This window comes from Anabrus simplex, chromosome 1, assembly GCF_040414725.1.
Source record: "Anabrus simplex isolate iqAnaSimp1 chromosome 1, ASM4041472v1, whole genome shotgun sequence".
Taxonomy (NCBI): domain Eukaryota; kingdom Metazoa; phylum Arthropoda; class Insecta; order Orthoptera; family Tettigoniidae; genus Anabrus; species Anabrus simplex.
The window spans coordinates 746135122-746152577 of record NC_090265.1 but is presented as its reverse complement, the minus strand read 5'-3'; the positions used below and the strand labels follow the sequence as shown (position 1 = coordinate 746152577).

The 17456-nt window shown below is 38.4% G+C and overlaps 2 protein-coding genes across 3 annotated transcripts in view; both read left to right on the top strand.

Annotated features, from left to right (window-relative positions):
- The first annotated feature begins 5490 nt into the window (after positions 1 to 5490).
- Positions 5491 to 6537, top strand: Ccdc56 (Coiled-coil domain containing 56). Of its 2 annotated transcripts, none has more exons than XM_067136157.2 (2): positions 5491 to 5554; positions 6264 to 6537. In XM_067136157.2, exon 2 carries the CDS (start codon positions 6274 to 6276, stop codon positions 6535 to 6537), a length of 264 nt encoding a protein of 87 aa, XP_066992258.1. In that variant the 5' UTR covers positions 5491 to 5554; positions 6264 to 6273. The 2 variants fall into 2 exon arrangements, with proteins under 2 accessions (XP_066992258.1, XP_066992257.1); XM_067136156.2 differs by having other exon boundaries at positions 5497 to 5677.
- A 77-nt stretch (positions 6538 to 6614) lies between these two features.
- The window catches only part of mtTFB1 (mitochondrial transcription factor B1), a 78952-nt gene continuing 68110 nt past the window's right edge, over positions 6615 to 17456 (top strand). Inside the window, exons 1-2 of the mRNA XM_067136155.2 lie at positions 6615 to 6899; positions 10706 to 10902. Coding sequence (XP_066992256.2) covers positions 6615 to 6899; positions 10706 to 10902 — 482 coding nt within the window. The remainder of the gene's footprint in view (positions 6900 to 10705; positions 10903 to 17456) is intronic.

Below are 17456 nucleotides of genomic sequence, written 5' to 3'. Positions count from 1 at the left end.
AATTTCCCGTCGATTGGTTGAAGGAGGCCTGCACTCCCGGCGTCCGCTCAGAAGACGACCATTGACTCCACAGCATAGACGTGCACGCCTGGCATGGTGCCGGGCTAGAGCGACTTGGATGAGGGAATGGCGGAACGTCGTGTTCTCCGATGAGTCACGCTTCTGTTCTGTCAGTGATAGTCACCGCAGACGAGTGTGGCGTCGGCGTGGAGAAACATCAAATCCGGCAGTAACTGTGGAGCGCCCTACCGCTAGACAACGCGGCATCATGGTTTGGGGCGCTATTGCGTATGATTCCACGTCACCTCTAGTGCGTATTCAAGGCACGTTAAATGCCCACCGCTACGTGCAGCATGTGCTGCGGCCGGTGGCACTCCCGTACCTTCAGGGGCTGCCCAATGCTCTGTTTCAGCAGGATAATGCCCGCCCACACACTGCTCGCATCTCCTAACAGGCTCTACGAGGTGTACAGATGCTTCCGTGGCCAGCGTACTCTCCGGATCTCTCACCAATCGAACACGTGTGGGATCTCATTGGACGCCGTTTGCAAACTCTGCCTCAACCTCGTACGGACGACCAACTGTGGCAAATGGTTGACAGAGAATGGAGAACCATCCCTCAGGACACCATCCGCACTCTTATTGACTCTGTACCTCGACGTGTTTCTGCGTGCATCGCCGCTCGCGGTGGTCCTACATCCTACTGAGTCGATGCCGTGCGCATTGTGTAACCTGCATATCGGTTTGAAATAAACATCAATTATTCGTCCGTGCCGTCTCTGTTTTTTCCACAACTTTCATCCCTTTCGAACCACTCCTCCTTGGTGTTGCATTTGCTCTGTCAGTCAGTGTATTTTTCCAATGAGAGTACATGCCTAGTTTGTTTGTTTATTAAAAGGCAAATTATCAACGACCTTCCTTTTCGATCACCGCCTCGAGTAAAAATTACACAATAATGTGCGAAATATACTAATATTTATGTTGAGTAACCGTTTGAGTAATACTGAGAATGAATATTTTTACAGTATGTTAGTTTAGCATTATTTCCTAGCGTGGAGGACAGTAAAAAAAGAGGGATATACAAGGCTGGGGCGGTCAACTGCCTTACCAACGCAGTGCAGGAATGAACCAAAATGGCGGGCGAGCATACCTAGTCTTTAGAGACCCCTAGAAATGTATATACGGAAATGGATAAATAACTTACGTCTAGAAAGACAGTGGTATTGAGATATTAACTTCGAAGTTGCTAAAGCAATTCTGGATAAATGAATGAAGAATTATTTAAAAGGTTATTATTCAAAGACTGAAATTATGGGAATGAAAAACACGAGAAGGAAAGGATGAAAGTAAAACATAGCATAATGCACATAGTTTATATTTTGAATTTATTTATTCCAAACAGCAGGTAAGAAGCACAATCACACAGACGTTTACTCGCAACAGCTAGGTAGTTCAATGTGAAGTACGTTCATGATCATAATACTATTTCTTCACACTAAGAACGCGCATAATTATAATTTCACACCATACTCTCAAAAAACTGGATCAAAAATCTCGTCCAATGCGAAAGAATCTCAACAAATTTCCGTCTAACAAGCACTATTACATACCGTACGACCAAGGTCCCTTCGCGCGCAACGATAACGGTGTTGTGTAGTGATGTGCGCGAATGACGCCTGGAATCGCGAGAATCGGTTCCTACGACTCCGCGGTCGCACTCAATGTCGCATGCGAGGAATCGGTTCCCGATGACGTCACGAGAGTGTTCCGGTCGCACTCAATAAGAGTGAGTCTTCCGTATATAAGTGGAGTAAATTCGAACGTGTAATATTTACTATTTCTTTTGTATACAGTGAAATATGTAACTGGTTGTCGTGAATGAATTATGCCACATTATGCCACCCTGGTAGTCTGGAAATCACATTACACATTTCGACACTGGGTGTAGCAATCGGCATTGTTATTATGCTCATACATTATTTTCCTAATGTGGTTTTCAATTATCGCTAGTATAAACGTATAAAATATGTGGAATTAAGTCACATTTTTAATAAGTATACAACTTGTTTCCTAACATACTGGCTTCCGTTGCATTTAATTTGCAATGAACATACCGTACCACTGTCGGGCTCACTGGCTGAATGGTCAGCGCTGAGGCCTTCGGTTCAGAGGGTCCCGGGCAAAGAGGATAGAATAGAATAGAGATGAAACTCAATGATAAATTTCGGTTCCAAGCCACTTGGCGCTAGTAGTTTTAGTCTCTTTTCCGAGATAGCGCCACAGTGTGCATTCTGGTGCAATACCTTAGTATTACTATCAACAGATAGCGCGCAGAATTAACATCCGGCGCAGTGACGCACATCCGGGTATGCTTACGGCTCCTCCCCCCTCCTTTCCCTGCCCCTCCCCCCACCCCCGCCAAACGGCGATAATAATGCAGTTCTACTACTTACATGCCCAATACATTGTAATTCATATATTTTTATTTCCAAGTACTTACTACGTTGAAAATAATGATCTGATACCCCTAGTTCGTATGGCATACTATGTTACTGAGAACATAACCACACACCTCAAAGCAACTTTAACTTCAAATGAATGATTGACACATTAACACAAAGCTGATATTATAACAAATAAGAAATCCCTTCGGAAGCAAGACAACAGAGCACACCATATGCAAGACAATGGGGTATCACATCAATATCCAAGTACCACATGAAAATAAAAATAACAGAATTAAATGCACTGAGACAGGAAATATATAGAACTACATTAATAGAACCATTCAGCTTTCAGCCCCTGATGTGTACTCAAACAGGAAATACAGGATTTCAGGACGACTGGCGAAGATATATTTCAAATAAACAAGCACAAGGAACTAAGATTTACATCACAAGCACATGAGCACTTGGAATTCAAACAACACAAATACTGTAGCATCATCAAATACAGTAGAGACAATACACGACACTTACGGATTTCGCCTTGCTAAAATGGGAGACAATTCGACGGTGGCGCTCCTAGTGACTTGACCTGAACAAATCGCGCTAAATTCAAATATCAATGGAAATGTATATACGGAAATGGATAAATAAATTACGTCCAGAAAGAAAGTGGTATTGAGATATTAACTTCGAAGTTGCTAAAGCAATTCTGGATAAATGAATGAAGAATTATTTAAAAGGTTATTATTCAAAGACTGAAATTAGACATATAAACAAGGTGTGAAATGGACTGCTGTGAAATGGCTTGATTTTTCATTTATGCATTACTTTTTTAGCTTTAGCATACCTGCCTGAAATCTTATGGTTGGATTTGTCTTTTTTTCCTCATTTAAAAACAATGTATCATCACATTAAGACATTTGTCAATAAAAATATCGGCACATTCCTCACACATATGATGCAATGAATTAACATTTAATAGCTGGACAATTTTCCTCTTAACATGAAGCCTACTAACAGAAAGAAAATCTATAAAATCCCGGCTTTAATCTGAGAAGAGGGATAAAAGAAAGAAAAGTTTGAAAATGTTGTCGATAGTGATGCTTTGAGGAATATTTACATACAATTAGAGTAAAAATGTAACATACCCTTGGCTGTATAGTCGAGGATTTTTAAAGTCGCTGGCCTGGAAATGATCTGAACAGATCTTACAATTCTTACACAAGCGTAACGTCCCTTCTTTCTTGTACACTTTATCCAAATCGCTTCTGTGACATTTCAAAACCCACAGATCACACCTACAACAACACATCGGTATTGAAGGTTAACTGCTGCACTATACAATAAAATATGCGAATTATATTTTAAGCCCGTTAAAACATGGGTCGGGCAAGTCAGAAGATTATGAAGTACTATAAAAATCTCTGTCACTGGAAGAATATATATGCATACACAATATTACTTACATGTTCTTGTCACGAGGGAACCTGAAGAACGAGCGCGCATTTTTCTCTACTTCGTAATTACTGCAGCCAAACACAGCACATACCTTTCCCCTCTTGTTGAGAGGAGATATCAAGGAATGACACACGCTACTATTTAATTATGTCAACTCACTGAAAACGCATAAATAACACCAAAAACTTCACACAAAAATACACGTGCTCTTATGACAGAATCAGTACCGTTCAGGTCTATCCGCTAGAGTGTGCTCCAATAGCTGTCCCTCGATATCTTCCTCAGTGTCGTGTATTGTCTCTACTGTATTTGGCATCATGGGAACTATCGATTAAAATCGATATAAGTTCGAACAAGGTTAATCGATTGGGTAAAGTCGAATTCGATGCAATTCAGCAATATTATCTCCACAATGCTTGACGTTTTATGGCTAATTAATTTGTTAGAAGTGCCCACTGATTGAGGTTAGACTTGAAATACTTTAAATACTTCACTTCGAGACAAACTGCCTTTAGTTATTAACAACGCTCATTTCATGCTTAATAGCGTGCCATCTACAGAACGTGTATATAACTATTTACACGTTATGAATGACCTCCAGCGCCATCTAGAAAAAGAGACTGAAACTACCTGAAGCTAGCTACAGATTGGAACCAAAAGCCCTATTAGAGTTTCACCCCCCTGGTCCCGGGTTCGATTCCCGGCAGGGTGGAGGATTTTAATCGCCTCCAATTAGTTCTTTTGGCCCAGGGACTGGGTGTTTGTGTTTGTCCCAACATTTTCCTCTTCATATTCAGACAGCACACTACACTACCATCCACCGCAGGAACACGCGATAGTGATTATATCCCTCCATATAGGGTTGGCGTCACGAAAGGCATCCGGTTGTAAAACAGGGCCAAATCAACATGCGCGATACAGTTCGCACCCGCGACCCCATAGGTGTGGGAAAAGTTGTAGAAAAATAAGAACATTTCATACTACTACTAAATATTATTATGAGAAACTCTCAGAATTACTATTTTTCTTTTCATCACTGCTTAACATTAGTTAAGGTTGTCTCCTTAGTACAATTGTATTTTGTAGAAAGAGTACTGTTATATTATGTCATAATGCCGTGCAAGTTTTGATTTAATACAATTTGAATAGTTTCAAACAGAGGATCATAGTTTCTGATGAAACTACAGTCGCATTAGAGTATATAACTCCAGGAAACTACAATAAAAGCAGGCATGGCTTGTAAACAGACCTGGTTATAAACCAAAACGAACTCACATTACAGAACACATTCGTGCTGCACGTGTTTACGTATCTGCATCATAGATGGTGCTACTAGTTCCTCGGAATCGATTCCGGAATCGGGTACCCGATTCCCCAGGCATATGGAATCGATTCTTCGCGATTCCAGTCGCAACCCATCACTAGTGTTGTGTTTTGAATTTGCTGTACCACGCAACTGAATGTGTAATGCCAACATCTGCCTTCTAAATTAACCCTCTAAAAGAGAATTTTAGTTTTCATTAGTTGGCGGAGATCGATTGGCCCATCTCAGAACTGCTTCGGACGCTCCCTATGAAGTGTCACCCCCCTGCAGTGAACACTGTAATAAAAAATGGGCGAAGGTGTCCTAGATTGATTGTGACTGTCACGGTATTTGAATAAGTATCGTACATACTTGTCGGCATTGTTTATTGAATTCATATGTTTTGTGCTACCACACTTCAGTTAATGTACATGAAGTAGCAGTGTAGTGAAAAGTTGTTTTCTTAGGAAGTAATTGCTTTTATCATTTAGTACTTAATGTTATATAATGTGCGTTGTGGGAAATCTATAATTCTAAAGCCGAATTCATACGGGGATAGTTTACTAGTCAAGAACTTGAAACCTCGGAACTTGTAGCCAATACTTTTAATCAGACGGGGAAAGCGCTCGCTAACTGTTGGTAAAAGAGCACGTGAACTTCAGTGGTTTGATATTGGGATTTATTAAGTCTTAGTGACTGAATTTGAATTCAGTATATTAAAGTGGAGATGCCAAGTACAGCTAATTTGCACATTACTGTTGCATCAATTACAAAACTGTCTTAAAAAGAAGAAGAGGGAAACTTGGATTAATGGACGGATTTGAAGGGCTTTGCAGGGTGCATCTAACAACCGCAAAAGTTAACGGCTCGGCAGGTCAAATTTATTTGCAAGGAAAGTTAAAACGTGACTGTCCTGACCTAATCATACACGGAAAGTTGAAGGAAAGTCGACTTGCATTAAGTACTTGACTCCAGTAAACCATCCCCGTGTGAATTAGGCTTAAGGATATTCACTCACATTGTAATAAATACATCGCATTTTGAATATTGTTGTAGAAATTTCATCATGGGAAACAGTGATAAAATGCACAAGATTGATCTGGTCAAGGACAAAGCCAACATTCCTCCTTCCATGTTGGAGTATATGAAGATGGTAGAAAAACAAAATCTAGAACGAGTAGAGAAACTGCAGCGAATGAGAAGGAATAACATATCTGTTGGTTGTCTCTTGGGTTTTGGAGTTCTAGGGATTTACTTTTATTCAATGTATGCTGTTAAACAAGAGAAGTTCTTAGACGACTTTGACGAACCAGAGAAAACTTCACACTGACACACTACAGGTATAGAAGAAGTTAAGACTTTAGTTGTTCACTTGTTAGATCTTACATAATATATATTCAGTTAATCATGGCAGCATATAAAGCTGTGATGACTTTTCGACTCCCACCTTTGCCTACAATTCGAGACATAATAAAAATTTATCGGTTGAGAGCCCTACGCCAGCTCTCCCAGAACTTTCTTCTAGACGAACGTGTGATTGAAAGGATAGTTAAAGCGGCTGGCAGAATTAAGGACGGCTATGTATGTGAAGTTGGACCAGGACCTGGTGGAATCACTCGCTCCATCCTAGGCAGAGATCCAAAGCATGTCATCGTGATTGAAAAGGACAGGAGATTTATACCTGCATTGGAGGTTTGTTTTTTTATTTTATTGTTATGAATAATATGATTAGGCTAATTGGTAATCTTACTAACGGGGGTTCATGTTTAGGAATGATAAAATCGTGCAAACATGATGTGAAATGATACCTGTTGTAAAACGTCCATTGACCAACGCAGTTAGGTTCGCGTAGTTGTGAGCCTCTATTCGGGAGATGGTGGGTTGGAATCCCACCGTGTTGAAAATAAGGGGTGCATTTTCAAACAGAAATGGCATGTGGTGTATGTGTTAGAACTATATATGAATTCACATCCAGGCATGAAATCATTGGGGTCACACTCTCTTTGAGAGGCGCTTTTCTACTGACACAGCACATACTGTCCACATGGCAAGAAAAGCTGAAACCTATCTTTCATCATTAGCTGTTTAATGCACTGACATTGGCAAGCCTCTGTTGACTGCATTGTGGTTATTCAAGGTGCCGCTATGTTCAATCTGTAACATATTGCACTACCCAGCAAGCAAAAATTTACGTAGAGGTCTAATATGTTGATAAACTTAACCATAAGAGATATTGGATTTGATCCAGTATTGACTTGTCTAAATCTATTAAAGAAACTATTTAAAATAGTTTATGTTGTGTCCACTGATGAAGGGAATGCATATTGTTCCTGAAACATGTATGAATGAATAAATAAATTTCAGTCATTAAAAGTTTATTGACAAGATGGATAAAACATAAAATTTTTAAAATAGTTTCTTTAATAGATTGAGATTTACTATGGCATGGCTCAGACGATCTCGCAAGTAACAAACAATGGTTGCCAAAATCAGGGAATTAAGAGCATTGTTCGGAGGTTATTGGCCTGGATAGGTTAGGATATGGTCTGGACGAGACCATTGGCCACAAAAGCAGCCAATAGGCTTCTAGCATCCTCTGGACTCCAGCTAAAATGTGACTGAAAGTAAGGCTAGGTAATCCAGTGTATGCCATGGCAAATTAAAACTGCATAGTTTTCTTCTTGTTACCATCCATGGCAGGCAGCCCTAAGACCAGACATGACACAAACTGTATCGGAGACAATAGGAAACTTGCCTTCATCACAGCTGGCCAATAGAAAGTGGTCTCATTTCTCAGATTTATTACATGATATTAGATTTGCACAGTTGCAAGTTAGGTATAGTTTCATATCATTCTGTGCTGTACTCATAACAACATTACTATATGGATGTGAAACCTGGACACTTTATTGTCGTGACATAAAGAAACTGGAATGCTTCCATCAGCAGAAAGTTAGATTCATCATGAATATCAAATGGTGTGACTATATAAGCAGTGTGGAAGTTCTTGACAAGGCGCACATGAACAACATAGAAGCCTTCATCATCACTCATTGGCTTAGATGGTTTGGTCACATCAAATACAGTAGAGATAATACACGACAGTCTGCAAGATATCGAGAGACAACGATTAGAGCTCGGTCTAGCGGTGTGACCTGGAGTTACTGATTCTGTCATAAGAGCACGGGTATTTGTTTGTGAAGTTTTTGGTGTTATTTATGAATTTGCAGTAAAGTAACATAAGTAAATAGTAGCATGTGTCATTCCTTTATATCTCCTCTCAACATCAGTGGAAACATGTGCTGTGTTTGGCTGCAATAGGCCTAACTATGAAGTGCAGAAGGATTCGCAGTCTTTCGTCCTTTTTTATAGTTCGCTAACATTCATTTTATGAGGAACTGTTTTTCACTAAAGACCTTTACTACAATGGACCTCCATACCGAACATTAAAATGTTTAATATTTTAAAAGAACATCAGCCGAATTTATTTTAATGCATGTCAATAACCAAGTTGTATAATTGCCCAAGAGACACGGAATACTCTTAATCTCAAAAGCAGCTGTAATTTTTTAAGAGATAGATTTTACCAAAGACTTCTACTGCAATGAATCTCCATACCAAGTACAAATATGTTTAATGTTCCAAATATGACAGTAGGCGAATTTATTTCAATGTATGTTAGTAACTAGAAAGTATAATTGGCCAAGAAAAACCATATGCCCTTAAGGTCTAAGCAGCTGTAAAAAAAACTTTTTAAGAGATTGATTTTAATTGAACTAGATGCTTAATCAGCATTTTGTGATAACTATATAGGACTTGACAACATTTTAACTATTCATATCCAAAAAGATTGTGCAGAGTTAACAAATTGTAATATATCGCATAAGAAATATGCTAGTAATTTCAAATACCAAGTTTTATGGTGTACACCAAATTACAAAATAATTTAATTAAGACTATGGTTCAATTTGTATGTACATATATTTTAAAATTATGTTAATATTGATTTGTATAAAGCCTTGTAACAATTTTCCTTTGGCTGATGATGGCAAACACAAATGCCGAAACTGGTCCCAATGTTGAAATCTAATAAATGTGTGATGTATTAATGACGTCACACTGTTTTAGTATTGAATAGGTGGAAACAGTTACCCTCACTCCTTAATGTAAATCGGGATTCAATACAGACTAAAAATGAAGTTTTTGACATTAAATGGATTATCAGTAATCGCCCTCCACCCCCGAAAATTTTTTGAGTCAAGTCCAAAGCATGCTCCTTCCTTCTCAATAATGGCACTCCTTTTGCCCGTCCCTCTAGCAGTCAATTTGAAAGTATATCATATTACACAATAACATTTGCACACAACCTGTTAGTTCTGTGATAAAACATTCCTTATAGCTTGTTTCTCATGCAGCAGCTGCTTTTCACTGTAGTTTTTCTTGAAGCACCCTTCCCACTGTGATGACATTTTCGTTTTCTGAACCATAAGCGATTCCAGTGCAGATGTGTTTAATGTAGCCTCACTTCATCTTTCTGTCAACTGTCAGGTACACTTAATACAGCAAATACAACTTTACTGAACGATTTATAGTGGAGAAGAGCAGCACCTGAGCTCCTTCATTCATAATGAATTTTACAACGCTTATGGGTAGCAAAAGGAAGTCACGATCGAATAAGTATCGTTGCCAACTTACAAGTATTGAAACCAGGATGATTTAGGAGAAAGGCTCGGAAGGATTGAACATTTTTCCTTCTTTTCTTTTTTTTTTTTCCGTAGAAAATTATTTTTCGTTATAATGTCAGCTTTTCTGTAATAATTTCCCCTCTGGCCGTAATTTCGTAATCGTGAGGTGAAATCCGTAATAATTACGGGCAATCCGTAATAGTTGGCACCTCTGTACAATATGTTTGGGAACAGTAGAATCCATTGCCTAATTGAAAGTTGTGGATATTTTCTATTTACATATAAAAATTGAAATAAAATAAAATTCCAGTGGGGCTGTACATTAATTAAGGCTGTGGTCACTTCCTTTCCTATAATCCTAGCCCTTGTGTCACAAACACAAGATTACCATAAGCTGATGGTTGATTGTATGCATCTGTGCGATTCATCCCGATGCTACATTATAAAGAAGGAAATGTCAAGTATTCTTGTACTCTACTAAAAAACTAACACCAGAACTTGAACAAATACATGCAGTATGTAGTTTTCCTTAATTTACGGTTGGAAAGTGTTCCAGGTGGTGATGTAAGAATATAAGATAGGTGCAACTTTCTCCTCACTCTCTGCCCTGATTTACGTGGTTGCTATGTAAGGAATGTGCAGTGGACAAACATTATGGTTACTGTTAGTGACAGGCCTTACTACTGTCAGTAGCAGTATGGCTGATAGTGAAGGTTAGGTTACATTACTGATAGTGACAGAAAATAGGAACCACATATTAGCAGTGCTCTGTAACAATTACCATAAGATAATATAACAAGTCTATAATTTCAGCTCCTGTCCGATGCCACTGATGGCGCTGTTGACATTATTATTGGGGATGTCTTGAGCTACAACATGAGCCAAAGTTTCCCTCAAGAATATAAAAAACCATGGGATGCACCTCCTCCGAATATCCACTTGATTGGCAATCTCCCATTTAGTGTGTCGACTCCTCTGATCATCAAGTGGCTTCAAGCAATCTCTCTCAGGTATGATTTTCTTTGTATGCACAGGTTCAAACCAGCGATGTTGACATAATCATTATAAATACAGTGTGACACAAAGTCAGTTGACATTGGAATAAATACTGTTGTACTGTTAGGTTGGCAGTATTTCTGGCCCTACAATTTCCACCTTTTGTCTCCGTACCAGTTTTCCTGAATTGGTTTCTGTGGAATAAAAACAATATGAACTGAAGTAGGCCATGGTAAACAACAATGCTACATTTAGTTCAGCAGGAATTAAACATTGTTGTTTCGAGTTGATTGAGTGTTACAGATAGATTCATGTTGAGTCGTAGTAGAACACCAAGAGAAGCTGCGGCTGAGTTTCGTCATCTTCATGCTAACATTCCGTTGCAGTGTACTCAACAAGAACCGATGAACAGAAATCAGTAAATGTGATTGCAAAGATCGCCGTGCTATGTGGCTTAAGAAAGTGCTATCAGTAGTGAATACAAAGATCACCACGATTTCATCCTTAAAAACAGCAGCATTTACACACAACAAAAGAATAGGATGACTCAGTGTTTGCGTACTGATCGATCCTTCCTTCGGTATGTTCTGTTTATCGTCGATTGATGAGCTTGGTCGTTCACAAAATGTGTGGTATTGGTCCAAACAAAACCCAAAATGAAGGAGGTGTTTCTGTGTGGTATGGTTGTGGAACCACAGATATTAACAAGTGCACATGGGAAATTGCTGGGCAGCACTGTATGATTTGCCTCTGAAATTGGTTTCAACGTTGTTCTCTTCACTGGGTTGGACGAGCTGGACCTCCACGGTCACCATGGGGGTACGTCTCGCCTGCAACATGTTTAAGCGTGATGGAAGAATGTCGGGATCGAGTGAGGCACTGTGCGATAGTGAACGCGCTCTTTATTCCACAGGTGGTTTTTTTTAAATAATCTGCCTATGTTTGTCTTTTCTGTGTCATACTCTAACTCTAGCATTGTTCAGTCATTAAAATATAAACAAATTATGTAAGTCGTATGTTTTTCATTTGTCAGCTAACTTACGTGTCTGTGTCACTGTATCTAAATCAGACTTGAGTTTTGGAAAATGTTGATTTGAAACTTCCAACAGGGCTTGCAAAATAAATTTTTAATTCTGTGTAAATGCTGACAGACCATTTGTTTTAATTCACGTAAGAAATTCCAACCCATAACACTTTATATTTAATTCTATTTGAGTCTTCAGTAATACATTTTGTGATGGTTACCACGTGAAGCAATTCTGTTTCGATGTCAGAAAGTTTGTGACATCCATTTAGGAAACATTTCTTGATATTTAAAATGTACAAGTACTACAAATATTTAGAACTCTCTTCAGCTTTGGACTTAAAAATTAAGTAAATAACTGCAGTTTGTGATAAGCATGTAAAAGTATGTAAAAGTCCTTCAATTTCCTATATTTTAATTTGAATACTTTTTTGCTAGTTGCTTTACGTCAAGTCTTATGGCGACGATGAGACAGGGAAGGGCTAGGAGTGGGAAGGAAATGGCCGTGGCCTTAATTAAGGTACAGCCCCAGCATTTGCCTGGTGTGAAAATGGTAAACCATGGAAAACCATCTTCAGGGCTGCTGACAGTGGGGTTCGAGCCTACTATCTCCCAAATACTGGATACTGGCCGCACTTAAACGACTGCAGCTATCGAGCTCGGTAAATTTGAATACCTTCTCATTATACAGTGTACGGTTGTTTAACATGAGTAATATCTATATTACTGATTCAGATGTGTCTTGAAAGAAATTTAAAGAAAAAGAGGAACATTCATTATAATCCAAATTATCAGTGAAGAGGTGGTTTTCCCCCCTGGCATGAAGGAAAAATTTGCCTCCAAGTCAGATAGATTTTCCCGCCGCCAGTGTAATGAATTGATATTTTCCGACTCGTCAGGTTCTCCTAGGAAACAGGTTAGTAAAAGGGCATAGTTTCTGCCCTGGGAGTCTCCACTATTCGACCCTTTCCCTGCCGAAAAAAGACGAAGAGTGTTCACGAATCACGGCTGTCTGCGGCTTGGTCATTCCAGCTCTGGAACTTTGGACTGTTAGATCGGCAGTGTATTCCTGTTCGGTAAAAGTAAGAAAATGTGTGGTGTTTCATTTGATCAAGTATTTCATATGAAAGCATTGCTTTTAATCGGACCATTCCTACTGACGTCATTGTAATGTATGTTCATTTTAGTTGGGAAAACCACTAAGACATTCTTTCTGAGGATGTAAAAAGGCAGGTGGAGAGTGAGTGTCTACCATTATAATGAAAACTACCCAACCTGATTGTGACTGATGGTGGTTTATGCAAGCAACCATTACAGTGAAAACTCCCTAACTCAGTCTTCATATGAGAAAACATGTTTGGTGACTTACCCGTCGCGTTTCTAGGGTAATGTTAAGAGCTGTGCAATTTAATACAATCTTGCTCACAATGTGTACACTAGAATTTCGTATACATTGTAGAATTCCGTAGCGAAGCACGGGTACATCAGCTAGTTACAACTAAAGCTGAATTATCAAATAGGATGTCATAAATATCATAATTACAGGTAGGTTTGGCATATCATCATGTAAATAACATATCATAGCATGGTATGGCTTAGCTCCGACGAACATAAGATTCCTATCTATAAAAAGGGTAGGTTCTCATGACAGGTCACCACTAAATTCTTAATAATTGTACCTGAGAAAGAAAGGCGTCTTGTGCAATGGCATAAATATAATAGTAATGAAGGTATATGTAGGAGGCTCAACTTACATTGTTGTGAGAGAGAAGTGATTACAATAATGGTGGGAAGCTTAACGATGGTGTTCGTTAACAATGGCAATAATAACATAATCTGTGACATTCAACTGAATTTATAAGAATTCCTAATGTTGGTCCACATTAAAATTTTAAATAAAACTTCATAATGTAAATCAATGAATTGACAAACTTAGATTGAAAATGAAATGGTGGCTTAAATGCCTATAGTATCTGACTTGAAATAGTAAACACAAGTTATATAAATCAGTGACATCATGATTTAATAATTTAAATGATTTCATAACACTTGTTGAACTTGTGTGATTTAATGAACCAGTATTCCTTCACTCATGGTTCTAAGAAAAATCCTCACATCAATTAGTACACGCCTTCAGGTAGTTTAATTAAATCAGTGATGAGTTACCATTACGTTAATGGCATCAACATACAGACATTCAATAAAATATGAAAGAGATTTTTCCCTTATCGACACACACAATGAAATGTAGATATCAGGAAGTAGCAAGAATTCATTTGAAGATTTGAATGTAAAGATCGTTATCTCAGAATGAAAGAATAATGCACCAACGTGGAAATAATAATAGTGTGGTCTCAGCTCATACCTAGAATGGATAAAGTACATCCCAAAATATATCACAATTTTATAACCACGCACTGGATCGTTGATTCTGGATCACTCTCTTACGAGTAGCTGTAAAAGAAATTCATGCACATGCACAAACATTACAATGATGCTGGTCACTGGATCTGGTCAGGTTCTCATAGAAATGTACCTAGGAAAAATAACAAGAGCAGAACTTGATATACAGTTTTTAATATCCTTGGGTTCGTATCAAGGATAGTACTATTCCATTACTTCCATGTTAACTCATACATCTAAATGACCTATACGTTTATATAGGCGAAGACTCTATATTCATCAAATTCCTCCCTTTAATAAATATGCAGACTCATCATAACACAGCTACACAATGGTGATTCATAATAACACTCAGATTCTCAATAACTCTTGGCTAATATCGTCTTCACTGCTCCTGTAAATAAATATCGTACTATCCTACTTCAGCTACACTACCCTGAAATAAAATTCCTGCTTTAAGCAGTATGGGTACACAATAATAAATTTGATCATGAATAACTATTATTTCGAAGATCCTACTTGTCTGACCACTGTAACATCATTACGATTCATATATTTGATGACTAACTTCCAGAAATTCAAGACTATATTACAATGTAATAAAATAAGATCGCGTGGCTTTAAATGCTAAAGAAGATTCACATCCCTAGACTCGTGTTTATTTGACGACACGATATCACTTTCATATTTCCGAAATCTCTACATGTTCTGCTCGTTGTCATGAAATATATACACAAATTCAAAAATACAAAGATACTACCTGAAAGAGGTTAGTAAAAATGAGGTAAGGACTTATCTTTAGACGAACCAGCCGCCACCGGGATCTGGAGATGAGTTATAATCCATCCTGTTTGGTCCGGTGCTTCACACACTTACTGCATGTTGACGTTGAATACACACATTGAACACACTTTCTTATTTACAGCACACTGAAACACAATATTGAATATGATTATCTGAGCCAGGCACATGCAAGTTAAATTTAGCTTAATGTAAGATACACTCGGTCATGAAATTATTCCAAAACTAATTGAAAGAATCACAGTTAATAGATTTCACAACGTGAATTTCCAGCAGACCGAACGCATGACAGTCGCGACCCGTTTGTCGTATAAATAGCGATGAGATGCAAATAAGGAACACGGCAATTAACACGTTGAGTGCCAAGCGACCCCATATGGGTACGTGAGAGTAGTCAAGTTTTTGAACTTCACGTCCCCATATGGGGTCGTACGTTCGTTCTAAATCAAGAACTGTGCGAACCCATTTGGGTGCGCAGTAAGTATGTGATTCGAAGCTGTATAAGTTCTCTTCCTGCCATCTGCTGGTTGTCTATTTAAGTACGTACATAGTTCACCTTCCATTCTTCAATTCTTGTTTTGGCGCGACCCCATATGGGTACGTCAAGAGTGCTATATAGGGTGAAAAAGTCATTGTCTATCTCGCGCACGGATTGTTTATGTAATTGTGCAGTGCTGCGAATTTCCTTTTCTTTTTTAAGTCGTTACTAGTAAATCGAGCAGTAAAATACTTAGTGCAGATAGTCTGGACGATATATCGAACAAGTCAGACAATGTTGCAAACGTAGTATATAGTTACATTAATTTTGAACTCAGTACAGAGCAAATAGCGATTTCGCATGTTCATCCATATTGATAAATTACAGTCTTCAGCATACACATCGCCGCTGTATTCCGGGTTTCCAAGCCAGCTGTTGCAACAATTATGACCGTCTTCAACGATATAGTCACTGGTTTCCCATGTTGCACTATCATCGCTGCTGGGTTTCTCTCACTCAAATTAAATGTTATACAAATAAAATTACATACTTATTCAATATTCCGTAACTACTAATTATTCTTATAATAATATTCTGCTACATCCTAATTAACTAAATTTACATGATTTTCACAACTTTATATAACAACATTTTATACGAAAATTTCCTAACCTAAAATCGGAAGATCGCCATTTACAAACATTTCCTGACCTAAAATCGGGGATCCTATTTTTTTACGGCCCCAGTATGAACAAGCTAACATATCTCTCATAGTTAACAGCGTGTAACGCGTCCCTGCAAAGGAAAAGGTAAGTATGACCGAGCGTCGGGACAGTAACTGCTGTATAAGTACGACCCCATATGGGGGCGCGTGTTCGTGTACAATTCGTAATGACCAATGCGACCCCATATGGGGTCGCAATATTTTACCTAATATACATAATATGTTGACGTAATATATCATAAATACATCCTCATTTCAGCTATCATTTGCTTGGTTAAGCCTGTGAACGTTTTGGCAACAGGGAGTAACTCGATGTTATTAGCTCACGGCACTAGACGGCAGTCCTATGAAATTCGGTCTGGCACTCAACGTGTTAATCAATGTTAATAACAAGGCTCAGCTTTCGCGGCCACTCTTCTCAACTTCCAAAACAAGAGTGTGGGGTAGCAACAATAGGCAGTCTCTTCTTACAGCGTCTGTATTGCTCCAGTCATATATTTTGAGTTTGGGGTTTCGAATAGGCGTTATCTTGTATATCGATGTGGTAATGTTGTAATAAATAATGCTATAAATTATGAAATATTATTCATCCTCCCCAGTTCTATTTATTATTTCATTTTTAAATATACTATCATCTTGACCTATTGTTGTTACGTCGTACTCAGAGATTTTATTATACCTTGTATCTCCATGGAACAAAGATTATGTTCAAAGTCCGTATGAGAAAAATATCACGTTAAGTTAAGAATGAACTTCATGGATGAAGCTCTACGCATGGTGGAATCGTGTAAGGCGAGTGGAGGAGGATAGGTTACATAGAAGAATAATGGACTCTATTGTGGAGGGCAAGAAAGGTAGAGGGAGGACCTATGCATATGACGATGGTTAGACTCAGTTTCTAACAATTTAAAGATAAGAGATATAGAACTAAACTAGGACACAGAACTAATTACAAATAGAAGATTCTGGTGGTGGTTATTAAATTTAGAGGCTAGCAGACTGAATACTGAAAGGCATAACAGTCTATAATGAAGGTGTATGTATGCTCTCTCTCTCTCTCTCTCTCTCTCTCTCTCTCTCTCTCTGAATTTGTGGGGTATTTTAGGATGAGCGAAGAGTTATGTAGTGGTGTTGTTCA